At 32.0% G+C, this 25,364-nt stretch overlaps 2 protein-coding genes across 3 annotated transcripts; one reads left to right on the forward strand and one right to left on the reverse strand.

Moving 5' to 3' along the window:
- The first annotated feature begins 21,196 nt into the window (after positions 1-21,196).
- Positions 21,197-23,071, forward strand: LOC135121568 (mRNA export factor-like). Its single transcript, XM_064045869.1, has 12 exons — positions 21,197-21,305; positions 21,489-21,568; positions 21,652-21,735; positions 21,795-21,881; positions 21,938-21,976; positions 22,078-22,153; positions 22,207-22,283; positions 22,341-22,459; positions 22,512-22,624; positions 22,689-22,734; positions 22,794-22,920; positions 22,985-23,071. The coding sequence occupies exons 1-12, from the start codon at positions 21,197-21,199 to the stop codon at positions 23,051-23,053; spliced, it is 1,026 nt and encodes a 341-aa protein (XP_063901939.1). The 3' UTR covers positions 23,054-23,071.
- On the reverse strand, positions 23,031-25,364 carry LOC135121569 (uncharacterized). 2 transcript variants are annotated; one of them, XM_064045871.1, is made up of 16 exons: positions 25,253-25,364; positions 25,016-25,080; positions 24,827-24,910; positions 24,674-24,769; positions 24,511-24,619; positions 24,393-24,448; positions 24,274-24,343; positions 24,118-24,224; positions 23,961-24,069; positions 23,855-23,905; positions 23,756-23,800; positions 23,645-23,706; positions 23,547-23,591; positions 23,372-23,485; positions 23,264-23,318; positions 23,075-23,214 (listed from the first exon to the last, which is right to left on the reverse strand). In XM_064045871.1, the coding sequence occupies exons 1-16, from the start codon at positions 25,314-25,316 to the stop codon at positions 23,075-23,077; spliced, it is 1,272 nt and encodes a 423-aa protein (XP_063901941.1). In that variant the 5' UTR covers positions 25,317-25,364. The 2 variants fall into 2 exon arrangements, with proteins under 2 accessions (XP_063901940.1, XP_063901941.1); XM_064045870.1 differs by having other exon boundaries at positions 23,031-23,318.

Consider the following 25,364-nt stretch of genomic DNA (forward strand, 5'->3'; position numbering starts at 1 on the left):
GAGGAGGTAAGTAAGGGAGGGGTGTATTTATAGGTTTTTAAATGTTCGTGATTTTTCTTAATTACAACTATCTCGATTGTTCTGGAACTATCAAACTACTGGCTTTCTTGAGTTTATGTAAATTCCAGTTTCTGTGGAGAAAAATAAAGTTTTATTTTGTTTTTATGAGCAATTGGACTACTACTTGTAATATTTAACAACATTTCCTGTTCTATAGATTTTTACTATAATTGCGTACAGCTTTGCTAAAAATCTTATACATGTTCATTACTTTTATATAGTCCGTTATATAATATATTAATACCGTTCTACAGCGCTTACTATTTAATTTGGCCATTTATTTGGTAGAGATTGTATATTTATGAAAATTTATGTAATTTACTTTTGTTTTAGTCGGCACTTTCTTGTAAGGTAGTACAAAATTAATTGCAAAACAAAATTAATATTTGTATATAAAAATAACATTTTTATTCTGCAGAGAGGAAAGCTTAATCTTTTTTCAAGGTTTTTACTTTTAAGTTTAGTAGCTTTTACTATTAAACACTTGGTATACGCCTGATAGTATATAAACAGCACTTCGAGAATGCTTTAAAATTTGTTTAGAATAATATAAAATTTTAAGCATTAGATTTAAGCAAAAAGGCATTCTTTTTTGGTTATAAAAAAATTATTATATTACTATGAATTATAGGCCAGGCTTGTAAAATTTGGAAGAGTTATTTTTTATTTTTTATTGGCTTTTGCTTTTATTTTTAGTTTTCCCTATTACTATGAATAGTAATATTTACATAGCTTTTTCTTACTTTGTTCTTATTTGTAGCTTTATATTAAGTTCCAGTTATTATTTAAAAAATGTATTTTTCTGTGTTGGGTTGTCTTATTTACGAGAGAAACTTTTTTTTTAAAGTATAAAAATTTCGAACAAGTCTGCAAAAAGTATTTACTTAGTGCTTTCTTCCTTTGCTTTGAAAGAAGGTATACTAAGGTTTATATAGTCAAATTCGGTATATTTAAAACTGTTTTGTGGCTTTTGTCAAAAAACTTGCTTTTATGTAAACTTACAGTATTTTAATGGTAGTTTATTATGTACTTTTATTGTTTTATATAAGCTTTGTTATTACAAGAACATCATTTTTTATTTTTCTTTTAGCTCAATCGCTTCTTTAAATTAATTCACTTTGTAATGTCTAACTTATTTATTGACTCTTTTTATAAAGTCAGGCATCAATATTAATTAATTAATTCTCACCAAATACTTGTCGATTTTATACTTACTATGGTGCCAAATTTACAAAATGGTAAGTTAATTTTTTTAAACTACTCAAAAACTTTAGGTTATGTTGCTTGCTATATAAAAAGTATGTCTTCGAAGGAATTCACTAGGCAAAACTTAAATTATCAAAGGTTCACGTTGAATTCTTGGCGTTATAGATTCTATTAAATAAAAATATCAAATCTTTTCATAAATTTATCAAAGCGATAAAAAAATTTATAGTAAAAGCTAATTTAAGTGTGCATCAAACTTCTTGGCAATTTTTTTTTAGCATACAAAGATTTAAAATTATCTCGTTCTTCGCAAATATATGTATTTGTCAATGGTAGACTTTGCTTTAATACAATCGGAAAGCTGGTTTAACTGGCAATCAAAAGTTTTGAGAACTTTTTATTGGCAATAGACTTTATTTTAAAAATACATTTAAACAGAAGTTGATATATTGTAAAGTACAAATAGCATTGTGCACTTCATAATAACACGATAGCCGCAACAATTAATTCTTAGCAAGAGAGAATTATTTTTATCTAAAAAGCTTTAAATTGTAGAAAAAATCAGTAATGGAAACAGGAACTAATATTTAAAATAATATAGATTTACTTCTATTAGGGTTTCTTAGATTCTTATTACCTTGTTACCCAAACCATTATATTTAGTGCCACTTGCAAAAAGACAAATATTTCTCCCCTCCCCACCTAGATATATAAATATCTGCACTAAATTTTACAAGTTGTAATAAAAATACTATGAGCAGAAAATTAGGTGGAGGAACTGATAAGCGGATATGAAATTTCTAGTTTGAAGTTTACAACTGTTTTAAGCCGAAATATAAGCTTTTATAGCGCTTACTTAGCTTAAAAATATATACACAATTAAGAGCTTTAAAATATTTTTGAAAAGTGTTAGAATAATTAAATGCCTGCACAAGACTAGAAAAAAATTCATACGTAGGTTCAACTGTATTAATTTAGAATAAAATTTTTATGAATTTTTATACCTCAAAGGAATTTTTTTAGTGCAATGATGTGCGAAACCTACTCAACTGCGGTGAGCTAAAAGTGTTTAAAAAATTTTTAAAAATCAAGATTAAATTTTGGGGATTTTTAAATAAATTAAGGTCATAGTGCCTTTTTATTAAAAGTAAAATACGCTCTCACGTTTCCTTTAAGATTAATTTAATTATTTTATTCACCAATTTTTTATAATTATACCCCCTACTCTATTGCAGTTGTTTGTCCAACTTATAATTTAAAAGCACTCAATATAGTATATATACTAGTAAACAGCACTCTTCTCATATAGTACCTGTACCATACTACTGGGCGAGCCAGCATAGGAACAAGCACTACACGATCTGAGGTCGAACCGAGCCTCAGCCAAGCATAAGTCAGAGAAGACAGTACACTTAGCTCAAACTCGGTCATGAAAAGTCAACAGTGCAGCTAACCTACAGCCAAAACAGGCATATAAGATAACAGCACTATTAAACGCACTAGTCAATAGTCGATAGCCGAAGCCTGAACTAGACCGCAGTCCCTAGGAACAGGGCAAGTGCTATTTTCGTTGCTCAATTTCTACGTCCTTAGCTTCAAAAGCCTTCGCACGCGGTTAGTGACTGAAGAGATAATTCAGTATAAACCTTAACTATGTCATTCTGCCAGCTATAAGTGAACTAGTGATAGTTAACTTTTAAAGAGGCAATAGCAATTAAGTGTACTTTTCTGGTATTCTATATACTTCACCCGTAGTACACCTCTACTGCTTGAATTTTGGTAAAGCTGTAATTTCGTTTTTCAGGTAATACAAACGTACGGGAATTGCATCGTAAAATAACTTCGCTCTATCTTATAAGTTCTGCCCGGTTAACAAAATAAGATTTGAGTAATTCTCTAAAACAATAGATGGAGATGTGCATTAATATCGCTTTATACGATCTAATAGTTCTGTTTGGTTGTTTAATTAAGATTGGAGTGAACCTTTAAAACAAAACATGATGCGCAATGTAAATTAACATCGCTATATAAGGATTAAAAGTTCTGCCGTTATTCAATTAAGATTGGCGTAGAAAGCTGCCCAAAGTTAATAAAATACTACGATAGTTCACACAATTATTATAGCTAAAGAGATTTATGAGTAAACTAGTGTAAACACTTTATATAAAAAAATAGCATTTAATATATCTCACTTTTTAGATTATAGAAGAGTAACTAGCAGTCGAGCTTATAATTATATTGAGTGTACAGAACTTTTTAAATGGCCAATATAGAGGTTAAGCCATCCTCCGCTTAAATCTTTTTGTTACTAATACTCTGCATTCGATTAAATATCTTATTTATTTTTAAATATTACTAAAAAATTAATAAAAAGAATAAACAAATTCTAAACAAATTTATAAATAAAAATTGGAGTAACAAATATTATAAGAATCTATTTTACTAACGTGAACAAAAAAAAGTAATTATTATTAACATTAAAAAGTAGAAGTTTATTTATAATAATAAAATCATAATAAACATTAAAAAAAATTTAAAAAAACAATAAACGGTTGCTTTAAAATTTTTTCTAATAGTTTAAAAATTTGTTATTTAAAAAAATTGTATTCTTATTGATACAATAAATTTAAAATCTTCAAAAGTTTGTTTTTTATTATGAATTAGATTTGCAGTTTCTTTGTAAAAAGTAAAAAATCTACACAACAGAGTAAGTTGGCTTTAATTACTTTATTTTTAGTATATTATATAATTTTAAAATTTTCTTCTAATAATATTTTTAATTAGTTGCACATAACAACTAGTTCTCTTAAATGCTAAGTTATGTGGGATTGCTATTTTAATTTTAGCTACTAACGTTATTTCCATCGATATTTTTTACATTTTTAATATTGATAATATTATTATATATAATATCTCGAATGACTAAAAGAAAATATAAACGTAGCTCTACTATTGCTAAAAAAGAAAAAACTTATAACTCTTTTGCAATATACTTAAATTAAGATATCCAAGGAAAATAAGCATTGCCGTTTAGTAGCTGTTAAAGTAATGTTTTTTCGAATAAAAAGTTACGCGAGCAGTTAATAAAGCAACACTTGAAACTTTATAATAATACTAAAAATAAAAAGTAATTGTTTCAATAATTTTTATTTATTTATTTGTTTACATAAATTTATTTTGTTACTGTAAGCTACGCTTTCACTTCAATACACTATTTCTTTGTAGAGTTAATAAGCACTCAAGTTTTAGTTTAAAAAAATTTTTGTAGGTATTTTTTTTTATTTATTTTTATTGCACGAAAAGTTAGTAAAGCAATATTTGAGACTTTATATTACATAAAAAATAATAAGTAGTTTTATTTTTTTTGTTTATCTTTTCGGTTATATAAATTTATTCTGTCCTTTCAACTGTTATTCTTTTGTATATATAGTAAAGCAAATGAGTACATTTTTTAAAAATTTCTGTAGGTAAATTCCTTTTTATTTAAATATAATACATTCTTTTGCTACTCGTAAAGAATCCTTGTAGATGGAGGTGAAAACTGCAGTTTTTCTAGTTCTTTAGCTCAATACGTGCTTGTTGGCGAGTAAATTATAAAATAGTTATAAATTTGACTCGAGTGAATGGTTCGTCGTACAGATCCCGGTTAGTATGCACAACTCATGACTCCGCCGATATTTTACTAAAAAAGTATCCATAATCAGAAATTCACATACAAAAAGTAAAATTATTATTGTAGTTACGATTTAAATGATAATTTTTTTGTTACTTTATTAGAATTTCTTAGTAAAATTTAATTAAAAACTTTCTTTTAAGATTTAAAAAATTGACATAATTTTTATTTTTTTTTGAATTTACAAATATTTACAAACAGTTTTTCTATAGGTCAAACCTTTTTTTTTTGAAAATAGTTCTTTTAATTGGAGACTTTTAACTCCAGTTAACCTGTTTAAAAATTATGGAGTCTTCTATCTTGAGGTTTACTTGGTTATTCGTATATACTACCTACTTCATAAGTTATAACCATAAAAATACTATGGTTTAAAAACATTTTCCATAGGTACTGAGATACTTTTAAAAGCCAAATAATTATTTGAAGCCAAGGATAATAAAACAGTTTTTATATTTAATAGTTGAATGCCCTTATTTCCTACAAAATAAGCTTCATTCCCAGTAAAACGCTATACGTGCCATCACATTTTTTTAAAGGGAAAAGCTCTCTAGTGTTACGTTTGGTAGAAAACAAAATACATATATTTTACCTATGGGGGGATATCTGGAACATTATTTTGTATTATTAAGTTCACTTCTTATTCCTCACAAAAAAAGGAGAATAATACGATCCTCCTTTAAAAAAAATTAGTATTATCGGCTTTGTGCAACCTTGTCTTCTCCTCTTGCTCAAAGCATTCGTCTATATTCCTGTATCGTTAAATTCTGGAGGTATTGCCTTAGACTTTGAGTAAACCATTCAACTTAATTTTAAGCTTGACTTTTATTAAACATAATCTTAAAAAATTATTTTAGGAAACTAGAGATCAAGAGGTGGTGATGTACGGATTATCATAGAAGGCAAAAAAGACCGTGGGAAACATAAACGTTTAATTCTACATTTAAAATAGGTAAAAAGCCAGTTTCGTCAACTTTAAGTCTTCGGATGAACATATCCACAAGTCCATTTACTTCACTAGAAAGGAAAATCCCCTCAAGCGCAAATAAAAAGGAACTAATAAAGACGAAGTTTATGTATGGTAGAGCCACACGGATAAACTCAGCTGAGTACTTAAAGTTTATTAAATTAAATACTTCTATATAAAAACATTGCTTCGCTTCCTGTTTAACAGTTTCATAATTGGAAACTTCACTTGAAACAAACAAAGTAACCTTTTTTTTGTAGTCAAGGAATTTAAAAAATTGATAAACATTATGATATTTTTTATGGATTTTATGAGCTGAATCAACAGCTTTTTTATAAGAAATTAGAAATTATTAATTATGCCGAGCAATTTTAAGGTAGTGTGAAATTCAATAACCACCAGTTAAGGTTTTTCGAGCCGTTTTATAATCATTTGTAACTAAAAATGAGTTACTTATCTCATACTCGGCCTATTCTTGACTAGTAGTATGCGCTCTAATGGGTGCTTACCGACTTTAAGAAACCAGTGACCCTCAGTGACGTTATGAGACTTTTTTGAAGTTATTTTTATACATCACTGAAAACTTATTATTTCTTTATCAATTAGACTAGTCTCCTGCAGTTGACTTGCCTATTTAAATGGTAGAGTAATTGGAATAAACGAATGTTATGTTATCTGGTATCTTAGGAATATAACAGGTCATATTTTTATCATTCGTAATTGCTAGATAAGTACTTTCAGCACGAAAAGCTATAGCCGTTAATTTTTTTGGTCGGTAATACCATGTTTTTGCTTCATTTTGAAACTTAACAGCTAATTGAAGCATACCAACTTTAGGCGATGAGGGCTCAGTTTCTTTAACAAATAACTAAATAATTTAGTAATGCCTTACATAAGCTTTTGTGTATCTCTTCTTGAGTAATTCCCCTTGCATTCTTCATTATAAATCTAGGGGATCTCCTGGGGTACATCTTATTTACAATTTATATATAATCAAATGTCAATTTTTTTTTTTCAAAAAATAATTATAAAGAATGTGTAAGCAATAATGTATAAAAAAACAAAAAACGAAGCCCCCTATATAAGGTGAGTACTCCTTGGTTTTTACTAAAAAAAAATCTTTTTTACGAAATTATTCTAAATTATATTTTTCATAACTTTTTCTGACAACAAGCTTTTAGAAGCCCAATAGATTAAATTTTAAATACATTTATATAATAGATAGATTAATAGAGTGTGCCCATAAATATTTTTAAAAACAGGAAAAAAAAATTTGGTTGGAACCATTGGTTTGAGGCGGCCTGTCTTCGTTCGCTTCTATGAGAATCTGTCTTAAGATTAAAAATTATAAAAAAAAAAATTACTTTTCAAATAGATCTTAAAGTAATGAACTGTGTAATTTTGAGAAGTAGCTTTTATCTTATACTGATTGTGATAATAACAATATTAGTAAAATATAATTTTTACTTCTAACTTCGTCCCAGTTATCGCCAAGCACGAGAATGTTGGCAAAACCTAACATGTTACGGTTTGCAGGCTTCACAAGTTATTACAACATATTTTGTCTCATACCTATTAAGTAAACGTATTAAATAGTCATGTTTTCTAAAGAAGAGTTCTCTATAATTTGTTTAATGCGTAAACTTAAGTATGAAAAACATTTTCTAAATGGTAAAGAGTTTTTTTTAAGACTTAAATCTGGCCTAACATTAGTTCATAAAAAAATTTTATTTTTGCTAATTTTATAGTATTTTCATTACATACTTGTTTATTGTAAAGCTAAATATATAGTAGTCCCAAGTTGTTGACAGCTTTCTTAATATGTTTTATAAAATTGTTATTCTTTGTTGATTTGATTAAAGTAGACTACCATTCCCAAAATGGAATATCGTCTAACAATCGCAACTTACAGAAAGTTAACTAAGTCATTTTTTACTTCTAGAACAAAAATTAACAAAACTTCACTACCTTCTCTGTCTCCTAAAGTCTTCCTTTTTTCCTATACATTGTATTCTTAGCTTAGTTCTATATTTTTTGCGGTTGTTTTTAGACCTTTTACCTTTGTTATATCCAAAGAGTCTGTGTTTTAAATAAGTCATATTTTTTAAAAAAGGATAGGTCCTCCACCGTGTCTCTCGCTACTTAAAGATAAAATATTATATTACAATATATTTTGTCAACAAATTTATAAGTACAAAGCAAATAAACCAATGTCATTTTACCTTAATAAAAATGTCTCATCATAATCAGGCGTACAAATTGGCCATATAAACATAAATCATTGGTTAAGGCGATGAGTTTCGAGCCACTTTCCATTGTTGGGTTGAGGTGTGATCGACATATACTTAACGCTAAAAAAACGTATGTTTTACTAGTTTTTTAATTTGCGATGCATAGTAAAGTTTTCTGTAAACCTAAAAAATCTGGTGATACACTTATTTTTAATGATTGGAAAATAACTTCAATAAAGAAAACTATTTTAGGCGCAACACAGCTGCAAGAGTAAGTGTTTTTAATCTATAAATATATATTTTTTACTTTTGTACATGGTAAGGTTGGAAGTTGAGCTCTCTTTTGCTCCCCCCGAGATGTTTTTTGGCGAAAACAAGCTACTACTTGAGCATAAATCTGGTTTTGCTATAGGTTTCTGACCTTTGACCTTTTTGTTGGATCCAAGTTTTCCTCTTCATACATAACCTCTTAGTGTTTGATGCTTACAGCGCATTAAATAGAGTAAACAAAACCTTTTCTTCTGTGAAAGTTAAACACTCTAAATATTGGGATGAGGGGTTATTACAATTTTAAAAATTTATTTGATAAAATCATTAAAACAACAAACCTTTTCTTTACCAGAAATAATAATATAAAAAGAGTTCACCGACCTTTTGATTGGACTTATTCTACCAATTACAAAGGAACTTTAATACAATATAAAGAGGTTCATATCTTTTTAAAGATGGCTATTTAGTAGAAATTAAGCTCTCCTCTACCCTGCTCGTCTTTAACTGCAGATTGTAATTACAGAAACGCTTATTGACTTTGAAAAACTGAAGGAGCGGGAGCCTTTAATTTTTTATACTAATGTTTGTTTATAATTTATATAAAAAAATTTTTTTGTTATAATTTTTATGTTTATAAAATTTGCATCTACAAATAAATATCTTAAGATTTCAGATTCCTTTATATGAAGATGAACTTGCTGATAATGGCATCAGCAATCTCACTGTTAAATGCGTGAGTTTACTATTTACTTTTAGTTGATTTCATTTATGTCTTTTTTAAAACAAATTATAATTTTAGTATAAAAGTTGTTTTGAATTCTTAAGTTATTATTTTAAGATTTTATATTTAAACATATATAAAGTAAGTTAAAATTCCCTATTCTTCATAAAGAAGCATATTAAACTGTTTTTTATCTTTTATTTTCTATCAAACTATATCACATAAATATGGAAATTATTTTAAAATAAAATAAAAAATTAAGTTTAATTGTTTATAATTTATTGTAAAATAATAAAACTTAATAATATTTGAATTTTATTTTACTTTAGAATATTAAAACTTTACTTCTGCTTAAGTTATTAACAAAAAATTTTTTAGTTCTTACTAAAAGCGGTTTTCCGTTACCAAAATAATATTTTGTCTATTAAAGTTTACTTTAATATTACAAAAATATGACGAATTTTAATTTATATACATATACGTTTATTTCCTGTAAAGTTTACTGAAAACTACATTATATATAGATTAATAGATATATTTTACTATTTTTTATTTGTTGGATTTTATTACACTTATTTTTATGTTTTAATTCTTAAAACAACTAATTATATTTACTTTTTTGATTATATTTAATTTATATATATATTTATTTAAGAGGGTCATGCCGAGCGGTTTTTTTATTCTTTTAAAGTTTCTTTTGCGGGTGGACGGCGTTATAGTAACAAAATTATCATTGTTTTTAGAAATTATTACTCTAAGAATTATTTTTAAAAAAAGAATTTTTCATTTTAATTGGTTACGTGATAAATTTATTCGGTTCCAGAAGTTTTCATAAATTTTGAATTTTATAGGTTTCAATTTATTTCCGTAATTTAAATTTTTCTAATTATTATAATTTATTTACTTAAATAATGATTTCTTAAGCTAGTATTTTTTATTGATATTACAATTAATTTTCATTAAATGTATATAATTATGAAAATATTAATATATATGCTGGTTATCGAGCGCTTTATTTAAAAAAGTTAATTCTGTTAGCTTTATTATTTATGGCTACAATTGACTTAAGTATTTTAAAAAATTTCAAAATTTTCAAAAGATTTTATATATTTATAATTACAAAATTTATTTTATTCCTTGAGTCTTTTGAATATTTATTAAATTGATTATTTAAAATAGATTATTGTTATATTTTATCTAATATCTGAAAAACTTTTGAGAGTATTTTTATATATTTACTTTTCCTGCAAGATTAGAATTCATAACACCCGATTCCACCACTTGTTTGGGGAAGCTTTTGTTTTGAGAAATTATCAAGAAAAGGAAAGTCACGTAGATTGCTTAGAGGAGGAGGTTCCTTTTAGTTTTCTCTTATTCAACAATAAAAGTTTGCTTATTGGAATTTACGATTACTAGATCTGCAAACTTTCTTCTCTTGAAGAGTCCTTAGTGGAAAATTTTTTGCAGACTAAAGTGGATCTCACAGAAAAAATTTCCTTTTAGAAATTATTTTTGCTTCTCGCAACGTTTTAGAAGCCACTTAGATGATCTTAAATCATTGAATAATTGTTTTGGTAAGACTGAATAGGGAAAAAATTATAAAACAATTAAATCTGTTCTTAAATAATTATCAATTATAATCTAAGTTTTTAGTAAAGTCGGGAGTTGGTAGAAATTTGAAACTTTTCATACGCTCTTCAATTCTATAATCTATTGTAGACGCAGACAGTGAACACCCTGGAGAGATTTTTATCAAGAAAAACTAGTATTCCGTTTAGCTTATTCCTTACGGGTGCCCTTTATAAAAAAACGAATAGCATTGCCGGATAATGAAGCATTTATAAAATAAAAGTTACGGTTAAGAGTCAGATTCGCAAATATCACAACACACTTTGGGTGCCCATAATCACATCTTTTAAGCCCCCAAACAGCTCTTTAAAGTAAAACAACGACCATACTTTCTTCCCCTCCTAAACAACGAGGGGTTGTTCCATGAAACTATGAAATAGTAATGTTCATGAAAACCTCTACAAACCTTAAAAAAAGGGTCTTGCAGTCTACTCTAGAAGCACAAGTTTCAGGCTGGGCAGATGTCTTTTATTGAGATACAGAGGTTCTCGGTCTGCATACCTGAAAAAGAGCTCCGGTTAAAACGACATAATTGCACCTATTACTTATTATTTTCCCTCTTCTGCCATCAAATATGTCAGAAAGAGTGCTAACTCTTGCTTAGTCACCCATACTTCCCCGGAAAAATGAAAGCTCGTTGAGGCTTTCCTCGTACTTAATTCTTCTCTACATTGAAGTTGACTTTCTGCTAGCTTGACATTATGTTTAAGAAAAGGTTACGGGACTATTATCAAATCAAGCCCGCGAAACTCCTTCGATCACCTAATAATTTTACTAGAATATTTGTCTGGTTTTCACGATTTTTTTATTACACAGCAAAACTTCAGATGCGTGACACGCAATACCAAGCATTTAACATAAGGACAACTATCCAGAATATATGGTTTTTAAGGGATAACTAGATTTTTTACTTTAACGCAATAATATTCCTCAACAACATATTATGGTAAAACAATTAACTATCTCCTTAAAGGTCTTCGATTAAAGCCCAGCATTTTCTACTTACTCTTCTATGATATATCAAAGCCTGATCTGAATATCTTAAGCGCCTTATACGTACTGACTCCGTTGATATGCGGTAGGTTAGTCTCCTGCCTTTACTTATAGTAACATACAAAGTTTTTAAAAGTTAATCATATTTTGGCTCTCAAAGCGGAGGATAACGGTAAAACCTTAAAAGCTAGACACTTTTATTGACAGATGTAAATCACAGAGACAACTAACCAATTAATTTAGAATACTTCTGCCTTAAAGCAAAAGGCTGTATAATTTGAAGTCATAATAGACAAGTTGGAAGGCTACGCCTATACTTACCACCTTATTTCACCTAATGTGCGTAATTACAACTCACTTACATGTAAAGCCATTTAAACCCATCGAAAAATTGCCTTCAAGGCATGTATCTTTAAGTCTGATTTTTATATTAACTAGTTGCAAGCCTTGCATAATAAATTCAAATTATTTCTGACTCACAGTGGTTAACACAACCCACAGCTGCATGCCCTCCACCGTTAATATACTTTGATAACAATTAAAATGGTGAATCAAACTCACCAAAATAGTTATAATATCTAATACTATTACGATAATGTAATAAATTAAAATTAATAAGATTAGCATGTTTATAGCAAAAGTGATAGCATTTATAACATTGTGGACATACTTTACTAGACATACGAAAGTTGAACAAACCGAGTCTACTTTAGAAAGATTTGAGCTTTCGCGTTATATGCTTAGTTAAAAGCGTATAGGTTTGTTAAAAAACTTCTGCTGGTAACGAGGATCTCTTCCCCCTAACTCTCTTTACACCGATAGGACATAAAATAACACAGAAGTTTGAAGTGTACACCGCCAGCAGTAAGTTAACGAAAAAATTGAAGCATATTTACCATATTTATTTATTCAACATAATTTTTGTGTATTCCATTACTAATATTATTAGGTATATATATATAAAAAAGAACTAAAAAGTTCCCTCAGATGATAAAAATTAGGTCGAGGACCTAAAGTCAAAACTAGGCTCGGCAACTAAACACTTTGAAAATAGTTATAAAGGGACCATTTTTACCGACTAGACCTCCCTTCAAAGAACAACTTACTTTAAAAACTTCTTATAAAAAAGTATTTATCTCTTATAAACACCGGTCGTCCTGCTACTAAATAACAATTGTTAGCAAAAACCGAATCCATTGCGAACTAGGTTTAAAGTAAAGTAATATAATAGTTATTAGCAAAAACTGTATTACTAGTAAATAATATTTACATTTATAAAAATAAATTTAATTTATTACTAATTATGAATACAAAGATAACAGCAAAAAATTTATTTACATTACCTCTCCAATCTTGGAAGAGTAGTACTTTGATACTATTGCTCAATTTGTTTTTAACCCAAGTAGATATTTGTAAGGAAAACGACAAAAAAAGCGAAATTGCCTCTTTTCGTTCTCGTCGATAAGACGAAGTGCTAACTCCGCAGTTGAATTCATTCATCCTCACTGCTGACAAGCGAGAAAGAATTCGTTTTTTTGCCTCTGCTGCAGGACACTGAAACTAGTGATAGTCCACAATTGAGAGGGCCAATGCTGATTCTACCAGTGTTTCAAACTAAGCTTACAGCTTTCACTGTTAATATTTTAACCAGCAACTGCGAAATTCACAGCAAAAGCGGCGAAGGTTTACCTTTGATAAATTAGCAAAATCAAAACAACTATTAAACCGTACGCAAACCTATTTTATAAATGGATCGCTTATTTCACTTAAACGTTCTGCCAAGATTTAAATACGATGTGCGAGATTGTTGCACCACTAAGCTGTAGAGATGGCGCTGTTAAGCAAGAATTAGCTGTAAAATATATTATCTAGCCCGTCTCAAAAAAAGCAACAGGGGCGCCTTTCCTCATGTGCAGCGCAATATGCTGTATCGTCATGTCGCTCTTTTATGTATTTTTAAGTGTTTAGGAGTATGTTCAAAGCAGTTATTCTTAGCAATTATAAAGTTGACAATAAACCTTCGATTACAAATTACACTTTTTTTTGAAAATTTAATTGCAAATTGCTGCTTGAAGTACTTGAGTTCATAAGTCTTATTTAAAGAATAATAAAAAAAACCGCAAGGATAACAGCTCCTGTGCGTTCTGGCACCAATGATAGAGGCACATGGTATAACTAGTATATTAAACGTGCATAACACTCGTTGAGAAAATGTTAAAGTATTAGAAGAGCTTTTATGGGATTACTTACTAGTCCTGATCTACTCTGGGAAAGGTAAGACCACAGAAATAGCATGGTCATGGCAGTCATTGAGCCTAAAAGCAGCGGTAAATCTTCTAAATGTACTACTTGGAAAAGAGTGATTACAACATTTGCTGTGAAACGAAACTACAGGAATCGTTTAAGCTACCTATAAAAGTGCGTTTCTCAAGTGTGAAATATAATACTAAAGCTGACCCTTCTTTTTCCGTCTTACTACGACCCCATAAATCTTTACAATCCTAATTTTGTCCACAACTTATCTGTCTTGTCTTTTTTAAACCTATTTAAAACTGCTTCGAAAGGCAATGCCAGTATATATAGCGTGAGCTTTCATAAGAAAGTTAAACAGTTATTATCTGCTTGCGTGATTTTTGTTAGGTTTAAGCAACGAGTTAACATTAGGTTTCAACAAGTCTAGTTAATGAACACGAAGGCACCAGGCACAAAGTATATTATTAACCATAATGCTGTTTTAATGTTACAGGTAACACTTAACCTGCCAAAGAACTAATGCAACCGAGGATTTTTTACCAGTTTTAAAAGTAGTTGTTTCCGACTGGGGTAGTCGGCTTATTTATAGTACTGGTAGATAGCACTATTCCTGCGTCTATAGGTACTAAGACCTTTCTTTTTTATAGAAACTGGCACTATTCTCCATCCCAAATTTAGCAGTCAAGCTCGTTACTTAGCCAAACTTTATGCTAATTTAAGGATTCCAACAGTGGCTATAGAATAAAGCAATAATGCTATCTATCACCACTCATCATGTAGTTTTTGCTGTCATGAATGGTAAAATGTTCCAGGGATATATCACCTGTCTATAGACCTTGACTACAGGCGACTTTTTTTTTGCCAATTTTGAAAGTGGTATTTTGAACCGTGCAAACGCGCTGCGTCTAATTAGTAATCAGCAGTCCTTTGGCTAAGGAGCGCCCTCTCTCTCTAACTTTTTAAAATGCTCTTTAAGATCAGATACAATATTTATACATAATTATATTTTTAGAATTAACTGGAACGATAAAACTAACCTGAAGTAAAGGCTACCTTAATACGTTTAAAAATGTGTGCTGTAATTAACTAGTAATTTAATAAATAGTACTCTTAGAGTATAACTAGTTTAATAAGACTAACTTAATGTAACAAGTAAAGCTTTCGAAAAAGATGGAGACTATATATTTAAATTCGCGTCTAAAGACGCCTTTATCCTCGCGGGTTTCCGATAGTTTCGATCTAGGTTACTCAACAGGTTGTCATTCGTTGACGGATCACATGCTTAATGTAGGCTCACTTCCCTTTGGTCACATGTAACCCTCTACGGCCTGAAAGGTCTTACTTTGATCGTTAGCTAACAGACAAACAAAGCTACCCAAAGGTCAATTGTAATTATTAAACCCCCGTAAAGTTGTGACTATGGTACCTTCCTTTGAAGAAAAATGAGCTCAGGGTAGGTAGGTACAGCGGAAAGTTTCCGCGTTCCTTGACACACGAAAGAACTACTTTTAAAATTAACAAAAAGAACGTCTGTTTCATCGTCTTCCGGTACAGTTTTAAACCTAATATGCTTTGGAAGATCATGTGAATCCCTTGGTGAAATCTTGGATGCGATCATGCTAAGTTCTATGGAAATATATCGTTACCCGAATGATTAGTTGCGGATGAAAGCCAAAACGGCAAGCTCTATGGAATGAGTGATGGTAGATAGTAATTATTGCTAAATCCACAGCTCCTATAGAATCATAAACGGTTACATAAAAATCAACTGACTTGCTTCATGAGATACTAGTAGGATACACATCCGGATGGCCTCTGGCCGTTCGGATCTGTGTGGTCCTTCTAGTTTAGTCCTATCCATCATACTATATGTATGCCGACCATTCCATCAAAAAATTTTTAACTAAATAATTGCTAAAGAAGATATTAAAAAGTGCTATTCTATCTTGTAAATCAATTTGACCTGCTAACAGCTGGCCTCATTCTTAGCGTTAATTATCAATGCTGATATACTACCTTTATAAACATTGTTGTAAAATTATTAACTACGTAGCGTTTGAATAAGACCCTTAAATGGATAACCCTTGATCTTTCTTGATCAATTTTGGTTATAAAAATACTAAAATCAAACTCTCGGAACGTACCGCCATCACAAAGTTTAGGTGGTTTAGTAACTACAATTGGCTTTTTCGATCATTTTATTTGTCTGTTAGCTAAGGATTAAAGTAGGATCTTTATTCTCCGTATTAAGAAGTTCGGCCAAAACAGTTGTTATACTTGAACTACTTCTAGTAGAATAGGTAAGGCCCACTGAAAGCAGTGAACCAAGACTGTATAATGAGTGATTTATTTTAAGCCCGTTTTGAATCCGGGACCATTGGTATACCTTTTTATTTTTGTTGATCTATAAAGTAAGAAATGTTTTCAATTTAACTTTGTAAGACCAAAAGAAGTAACATTATTGAAATATTTTATTAAATGGTTATAATTAGCCCGCTTTTAAGTTTAAGCGGAATGAAGCCTTTAGTTATTTCTTTCGGTGGCTTGATTATAAGCTTCCTTCCCACACTCCTTTGCATTTTGAGTGTTACCTCGGCTGGCCTCCTGCATAAAGAAGGAAATACGAAAATAAGGTGAAAATTAGACGTTAACATCCTTACGTTAAACATGTCCTTGGCCTTGTTAGACGCCTTGCTTCCGCTATTGCAATTGCCGTCACAATTTCTGTTCTGAGACTGGTTTCTGTCCATTTTAACTTCGATGAAGCTGAATTTCATTAAACGATAGATATTTATAGAATTAGCTAATTGCCTTATGTAGCATTTATTTTACTTAGGTTACTCTATTAAGTATTAACAATAAAAGCAGGCTAAAAATACCAATTGTGCTGCCAATTGTAGGTTAGGCCTCGGTATAATGGGTAAATACTTTCCTATATAATGTTAAAAACTTTATAAGCTACTTAAAACATAAACTTGCATTAAAAAAAATGTTAAAAGAAACTTTTTAATTAAAATTAACGGCAAATTACATACTATAAGGAGCATCTACTGTAATTATCAACCTTTCTTATACCTGGGCTCCTAGTGCATTACATGAAGAGGTGATCATCAAAAACTTAAAGGTTATATGATAATAATTTTTTAGAAGTTCCTACGACTATCAAAGTCGAATGTTACATTTCGACTTTTAATGCAGTATGAGGGGTTTCAAAAAATTGGCTTTTAGCTCGATAAAGTTCGCACTATAATTATAAGACAGCTCAAGTACGTACTACTTGAACAGGCGTTTGATTCTCATGCGATAACGTATTATCTACTGAGTTTCCTTTCGTACTCGCACGGTTCATTACACGCTGAGAGGGGGCTTCCTTGGCAACAACTGGCTAGCACAGAAGATAAAGCCTCGTTTAGTGGTAATTTAGTGTGGCCTGATAGATTATAAGCTTTAATATTAACTTATATTTCGCACCGTGTGCTGAGTACTCAATAATTATATCTGCAGTCCCTCTATTTCTCTTATATGCATTTTTCTTTCCAATTCTTAAAATAAGTTTCCAAAACGAGAATAATTATACAATTAGCACTGAGTAATTAATTTATGTTATATGTCATCCGCGTTCCAAGCGATATTTAGCAATTATTTCAAGTTACTGAGTTTTCAAGTAAAGCGCTAATTAATTTCAAAATTTCATTAGACCAATGTTAGCTAGTTAGTTACCAATTCACCTGTATTAGTAAACGTTGTAAGCTTGCTATTAACTCCTTGAATTTTTTAACTTTTTTTTAAGTAGCCCGCACCCTTTGACTTTTATAATTTTCTCATAATATAAGTTTACATTTTACACGTTTGAACCTTGTGGAACAGAAAAATTTCCAGCTTTTATAATTTAAAACTAAAACATTGCTTAATCTTAGGCAAACCTTTGAATTTCCATAGAAAACTGCTATGTAGCTTATGTCTCTGAGGTTATACAGGAATTTTAGCGAGGACAAGGTGCAGGATAATTCTCATAGCGTCGTATTCTAATGATTCAGAAGGACGAAAATTTTAAAATTCTAATTTCTAAGATAAATTTATCAAATAGTTCGGTAAAGTTTCCTCGTAAGCCTACCTCCATACCCTCGACAGGGGCCCACTTGCCTCAAATATAGAAGTAAATTTTCTATATCTTAGAGTACCTTTAATATTAATGAGTGTACCATCCTTTAATTTAATTTGATGCAAACATTGTTAGCTTTAAAATGTTAGGTAAATCCTTCAAATTTATTTATTGCTAATAATTATGGGGAAAGAAGGGATCCGAAATAATATAATAATAATTGTTATAATATATACTACTTTCTCAAATTATTTTTTTAATATTTTTATTTATCACTACCATACTGCAATGGATAGACGAAGCACAACTTTACTTTTTTTTTTCGTTACAAGTTGACTGATAGATATTTTAAAATATTATTTGAAAGATTCAAGAGAAGATGAAGTCATTATAATAAATAATTCAAAATTAAGGATGATTTCGTTATCTAACACTCACCAAGCAATGCAATGAAAAACAGAGCATTTCATGAGCGCTGCAGTCTAATTAGATTTATGAGGGCGAGGTTAAAAAAAATACGCGACCACCAAAAATCAAAAAAGAGAGTCGCGCTGGTGGGAAACGAGCCCATGTCCTTGAGTATGCGCATCAATGCCCTTAACCGCTTAGCTACAGACGACAACTCTCGACCCCATATGAGGGTTTTACGTGTTTAAGTTACAGTCACTGAACTGCATCCACTGCACGGGGAAGAAACTAATATTGTAAGTATATAGTTATACTTGCGCCTTATAATTAGTTTTGCAATTACGATAGACAACTTTCGTGGTTAAAAAGAAGATTTAAGGCGCTATAGGGGTAGCTGTAAGCCGGGAGACGCGTTTTTTAATAGCTTAGGTAAGCACTAGGGTACTCAGAGGTAGTGTTTAGCAGTTTTCTTCTCCCTAGATCAAATGGCAGGTGTTCGAGACCGATATGCCCCCCGAAGACTCTCATGCACCGACTCATCAACTTTTTAGCAATTGAAAAGGTATTTGATGCAGTTGTACTAGTTTCAGTTTGTATAAAGGGGAAACTTAACGACTTAACAACTTCTTCGCCTAACCGAATTTTATAAGAGAACCGTTGGTGCTGTCTTTCACGCTGTCGGGAAGGCTTTTGAACGAGTGCGGCATGAAGACCTGTTACGCAAGCTGCATGCCGAGAAATTTCGCACTTCCTTAAAGAGATGCTCGAGTCCTACATAACGGCCAAATCTTCGGCATGCGAACGAGCGGAATACCTACATATTAGCTTTCATAGCTTTCTTTTACTCACTGCTACTATTTGCGCTCTGCACGTACACCATGCCTCTGCCCGTCAGCCTTTATATGCGGGTCGCTTAAAACGCCGAAGGGACGAAAATTTATTGGTCATAAAGCATCCTTTTATTACTTAAGAGTCACAGCTTTATGCCTCTTAGGACTCGATACTTTAAAAAATGATTTCCTCCCCTCTAAAGGTAGGCGTCCACTTTTTGGGGTGGTAGAAATTTAACGCATATAAGCTAGTGTCTTCATTGTACTCCTCTATTAACGCAGCGCAGCAAAGAACATGACTCTCCTTATTAGAAAAAAATGCACTGGCACTACCGCCACCGTTCACTTTCAGCTTAGAAATTCCGAAATGCCTTCGGGTTAATAGTGTAATGGCTATTATTCCTATTGTGCAGCAAAAGTAAACTTTCAAATTCTGCTCGTTGTGAGCACTTAAAAAATCAATGACATGAATTTTGTTACATTTATTTCATACTAACTTAGTCTGAGACTTGACTGACAATTATGAACCTTTTACAATTCCATCAGATTATATAAAAAAGCTTTACATGCTAGAACGGAAACGTTAACACAAATAGATAGTTCAAATTCGGATAAAAAACCTCATATATCTCCTAACCCACTCTAAAATGACTTAGAAGCTAGGTTAATCGGATTTTTAATAAAGAGAAAGGATTTCCTTCAGTGAGTCTATACATTATCTTTTCGCCAATTAACCCTACTATTTTTGTTTAATATATATGTATATTTATATTTATACTACCTTCTTTATATTACAAAAATTATACTATAAACAGTGATGAACCATAAAGGTAACGTATCAAAATTTTTTAATAAAGACGCGTGCAAAGGGAGTATACTAAAGTCAAGAATACTTTTGCTGACCAGCTTGGTCTGCGTTTATACCTTTACAAAAGGTCGTAATGCGCTTCCATATACGCGCAATAATTCAGTTGAACCAGATAAAATTTTACTTTGTTTAGTTTGTATCCAGTTAATAAGATAGATCAAATAAAATTTTTGTTGGAATTCAGTTCTTTTTTATTGTATTTTTATTGGTTGTTTGTCGGGTTTCTGATTGGATTAAATACGGATCATTTTTATGTAAAAATTTAGAGGGCTACTGTTTTGCATTTTGTGTTTGTGTATATGTTCCATGGTTGTGTACTTTATACATAACGAATTATACATATTTTTTTGAACCTATATTTATTTTTATTTTCTATTTTTGTTTTTCATATATTGTGTTTTAAATTGTCTTTAATGTCGTGTTATAATATTAATTTTATAAAAAAAAAAGCAGAGCACTGCGAACACTCCAAGAGGGAGTATAAGTATGCACTTCATCCTTGTTTTGAGAAATTATAGCTTTAAAATCCAAACACTTTAAGTTCATTAGAATGGAGAAGAAATTGTTGCCTCAATTTTCCCAAAAGAGTGTCCTGTTCTCTTCCTCTGCTATTATTTTACATTGAGGCCTCTAAAATTTCTAGAATTGCTCTTTCTGATTTTTGAGCATAATTTAATCAGTGAAATTTACCGCTTTTCCTCGTTTTTATTTATTAAAACTGTAATGATTTTTTAAGTTGATTTAAATATTTCAACAGCGTACCTACTCAAGTTGCCCATCTCGTTGCCACCAAACCTTTCTAGTTAGTAATACAATTTTCATCACTACTACGCAAATTAAAATTAACAAATCAGCATCGTGTCGCCCACTCATCCTCGTGCCATAATTGCAATTCCATTCAAGTTTAAAATTTAGTTGTTAAACTCTCTGTTTCTCATGCTTGACAGCTTAGGATATTTTAATTCTTTCTTGATCTTTTTTCTGAAAAATGTTTTTAGCATCTAAAGGATACAATCCTTTTGCTAATCAAAATTCTACTCCTTTTCAAGTGCAAGGCTCTTCAAATTCAAGTCTTCAATTCCTGTTTTCTCCTGAAGGTTTTTTTTCGAGACTTCGAATGCTAAGTTTATAAAAACCTTTTTCATAACTAAATATATATATTGTTGTTAATGTAGTATACTGTAAAATTTTTTTTTGGGCACCTTTTTTTTCTACTCTCTATTGTAACCTTTTAAAATTTTTTTAAATTAATCACATTTAATAAAAATAATATACTATAGAAGATACTTCTTCCTTAAGCTTCTGCCCTGGGGGCCCAAATGCGGAACCCATATTATGTCTAACGGACTGGAGTGGAAAGGCACTTTGTCTGCACTACCCTTATCTTTAGATTTATTGGTTTTGCTTTCGCCTTATAATCTAATTTATCTTTTTTTAATAAAGATTAACTTTTTGCGCCTTAAAGACCCAAACACTGTGATTTTTAACTTAATTTACAACGCACCGATCTTATGTCATGACTGGCTGGTTATTATTTGTTGATACTAAGTATTATCTTAATATTAACACTAGCAGAACACGTATAGAACAACGAAAGTATTGCCACCGGGTCTTGTGATAACATAGTTAGTGGTTGGGATCTTCGGTCACAGAAGCGCTTTTCTTTGGCATCCGTAAAAAAGTTAAGAAAGTTGTGGAGGCCGTTTCCTACAATTCTGCTTCTTCATAGCATTCTCAGCCCGTGAAAGTCGTCAAGTGGAGTGCAGAGGTTAATTGTTTGATCACTGGTAGTTGGGACTTCTTTTTAAAAGTGTTTTTAATCGGAAGTTATAGCCGAGCTTTCTTAATCCTTATGCCTTATCTTTACAGTTGGTTGACACGCGCAGTTCCTCTGTTAGTAAGGAATTGAATTTAGAGCAAAAGATTTTTGATGCTGATGTTAAAGGTTAATTTGTCGGAGTTTAAAAGACGATATTTTCAAGTCAACTTTTGTGCAAGGCAATCTCTTAGCTGTGGCCACCTCCAACAGGCATATATACGTGTACGATTTACGCAACATGTCTGGCCCTCTCTTGGTGCAACGGAAACTTAATCTACTTTTAAGAAGTGCCGTTCACCAGTTGATTTATTAGCAACGATACTCCATACTGTGCCACCAGTCTACCTGCATCGCGTGGTCGCCTACCCTTGAGGGTTACGCCGTCGGTGGAATAGACGGACGAGTTGGCTTTCAGCTTGTAAACGCCCCAAAGTATTATATGCAAACGCGCAAGAAGCCTTCTCGTACTAAATTATTTGTGTAGAGGGTCCGGCTCGGTGCTCAAGGCACACAGAGACGACGGCCGCTTTAAGGTGGGCACCAATAAGAGTTATGCCTGCAACGACGTCAAGTTTCATCCAGCCACTGGGACGCTAGGTCAACTTACTTACCTTGCATGCTTTTATTAAAGATGACCCTCGATGCCATTGATAACAACCAGCCACGATCGGCTCGAACGGGTATATCCACTTCTGGAATTTAGTGAGGTTTCCTTGTGGCCTAATATTTTTCAGGAAACGCCCGTAGTTTCTACTGTCCTTTCTAGCCAAAAAGGGACGAAGCATTTTGAAATGCAGCGCAACCGTGATGGGTCTCCTGCTCCAGTAAACAGATGCTGCTTTAGTAATTGCGGACAAAACTTCGCTTTCTCGCTTTCTTATGACTTTTCGGAGGTTTACTTTCCTATACTTAAACGAATCCTATTCCTATTGACTATAAGAAACATCGTTACCGTAGGGCCCAAGACATGGCGACGTTGAACGCAAAATATATTGGTACAGAGTCAATCCTTCCGACGTGCAGTAAATAGTGTTTAGATTTTTATTATTACATTTGTTGTTTTCCGTTGCTCTCATTTGCCTGCTCCTCTCCGCTGCCAAGCACGCAATACACCCGAAAGGCCACAAAGTCGGGTGCGCTTGGTGCAAGGGTGAAGGTGGCATTGTACGGTATAAAAAGAATAGTTCCTATTAAAATGAGAAGGTCCACACTTCATAACATCTCTTGGTAAGCAACCTCGTTTTACTACGAAGCCGCCGGGCTCTAGATTGGTCAAAGCGCATCCCTCGATCTGCGTGGCATGGCGTTTGTCAAAAGTGGCATATGCAGAACTGTGGATTATACGCATAAAAGGATGCTTGGGCCAGCGTACGGTTCCAACTGAAAGGCTTGGGGTGGGTCGACGAACTGGATCCGATCGACCGCAAACTCTTCAACGGGCGGTGCATATTTGATGATCTGCTTAATTACAGCCAAGCAGAACTCAAAGTAGAAGGGATGGCGGATTGGAGGAACTTGCATTAGCGGTATGACTGCGCCCGCTCACAACAAATTCGTCGACGCCCTGGGAAAGAGGGTCCATAACGGCCACATTATTTAGCAAGGCAATAGCAGTACTTCCGAGCTGTAATCGAGCATGTCGCAGAGGGTGGAAACGTCCTTGAATTTGCCTGTAAGCCCTTTTGCTTTGTTATCATACAAGTCAGGAGCCTTCAAGAAGCACCAAACCCGCTCGGACAACATTGTCGCTGCAGGCCATTGCTTCTACACAATCTATAATCTTGAATTAAATAAAAATGCACAGCAGTTGCAAGGGTCTCGAGTTACCTCCCGAGAGATACGCATGAGGAGTGTTTGGCCTGACAAAGAGAGCATCGCCTGAATAAAAGGGACTCACCAGTTGCTCCTCTTACTTGCTAACGCAGACACTTACCGGGCTTAAGCTTGATGTAATTCATAAATAATATGCAGAACACGCCAGGATCGCTAGAAAAGTCTTTATATATTCGTATAATAAGATCTTCTAAGGAGTTTCTTAGACCCTTAAACTCAAAGTAATATAGACTTGAATAAAAAAGAAAAAGTGTCACTTTCGCTCGCAAGGCAGAAACGAGTTCCGCTAAGCTTTGCTTAATTACTACCTCATCTGCATTCATCAATTGAGTGAAGCATTCTTTTAGGCACTTTCTCTGTAAGTCTTATTACTTTTTACGAGAATGAAGAGCTAAAAATAGTCGTAAAAAAACCTTTATCACTCTTTTCATAAGAGCGTATTAACGACTCGACGAAAGATTCACCGACCACACGTGCGAATTCCTATAAGAACTAGTAAGTCTTAGGTAACAAGTGGTCACAAGTGGCTTACTTTATACTGAGAAAAAAAGTGAAGGATCGCGTCGACTTTTCGAAAGCCGCAGAGCGCTACAGTTCGGACAGAGAAGTTGTAGAAGAAGAGAGAGAGGGCCCAAGTAATCCGCAATAACCCTCAAAGTCCTCTAAAGCAATAGCTAACTCAGGTTTGTGGTTCTTGTCTGGATAGTTAGCAGGATCCTTCTGGTGCAGCGCGCGGGCCAACAACTTATCAGGATGGGCCTGGACTTAATATATTGAATGTGAAAAAAAGTAAACATTTAAAAAGTATTATACCTGAATGGAAAGGGTCTTCCTTATGGAAAGGACTTTAAACAAAAAAGGAAGCTCACTTGCAAACCTTGCATAGCAGTGGCGACCGACAGCCGCTTCCTTTCAGGCCTGACCTGTTAAACAGAGAAGTTCGCCACCTAGTAAGTAGATAAAAACCTTTTCCTTATCAATGTACTCGGAGAGTAGAATATTAGTTTCCCTCAGAAAACTCGGCCCCTTTTTATGCGTGCCTACCCAAAGCTGTTTAACGATACAACAAAATTTATAGAGTGAAGATACATTGTTTTCTCCAGTTGTAAACGATAAAAACCTCTTAACAAAATACCATACTTACAAAAAAAAAACCTCTGCATATGGTTTATTGGGATCTGCTTTAGTTCCCATAAGTTTGGCTACTTTACTTTCCTTTCCTGTTGAGGTAGTTATATATTAGAAATTAACTATATATTACTTAAAAGAGAAAAAAGACAATAGGCGTCGGCAAATACAGTAAAGATATAATATAAGAAGGCTGAAACAACGTTCAAGGAAGGTATGCTGCGACACAATCTACTAAAAGCAATGAATAAAGCAAATAAGTACCTTTTTTTCCCCAGCCGTAATGTTGTATATGACAACTAAGAGAGTATGAGTTACAACAAGTCATGAAAAATATTACTTTAGAAAATAAATAAAGGTGCTTCAATGTCACTCG

This window comes from Zophobas morio, unplaced genomic scaffold, assembly GCF_036711695.1.
Source record: "Zophobas morio isolate AGI-343-1 ecotype UQ-CSIRO unplaced genomic scaffold, CSIRO_AGI_Zmor_V1 ptg000626l, whole genome shotgun sequence".
NCBI lineage: Eukaryota > Metazoa > Arthropoda > Insecta > Coleoptera > Tenebrionidae > Zophobas > Zophobas morio.

What these genes read in the sequence shown, in the direction of transcription:
- LOC135121568 (XM_064045869.1), top strand. Translation starts at nt 21,197, where the DNA reads ATGTTTTTAGCATCTAAAGGATACAATCCTTTTGCTAATCAAAATTCT. An exon ending in TCTTATGTCATGACTGGCTG is followed by an intron (nt 21,736 to 21,794) that starts GTTATTATTTGT and finishes GAACACGTATAG; the next exon opens with AACAACGAAAGTATTGCCAC. An exon ending in ACATGTCTGGCCCTCTCTTG is followed by an intron (nt 22,284 to 22,340) that starts GTGCAACGGAAA and finishes TTGATTTATTAG; the next exon opens with CAACGATACTCCATACTGTG.
- LOC135121569 (XM_064045870.1), bottom strand. Translation starts at nt 25,316, where the DNA reads ATGACTTGTTGTAACTCATACTCTCTTAGTTGTCATATACAACATTAC. An exon ending in TTACATCAAGCTTAAGCCCG is followed by an intron (nt 23,906 to 23,960) that starts GTAAGTGTCTGC and finishes CCTTTTATTCAG; the next exon opens with GCGATGCTCTCTTTGTCAGG. An exon ending in GCCCAAGCATCCTTTTATGC is followed by an intron (nt 23,319 to 23,371) that starts GTATAATCCACA and finishes CATGCCACGCAG; the next exon opens with ATCGAGGGATGCGCTTTGAC.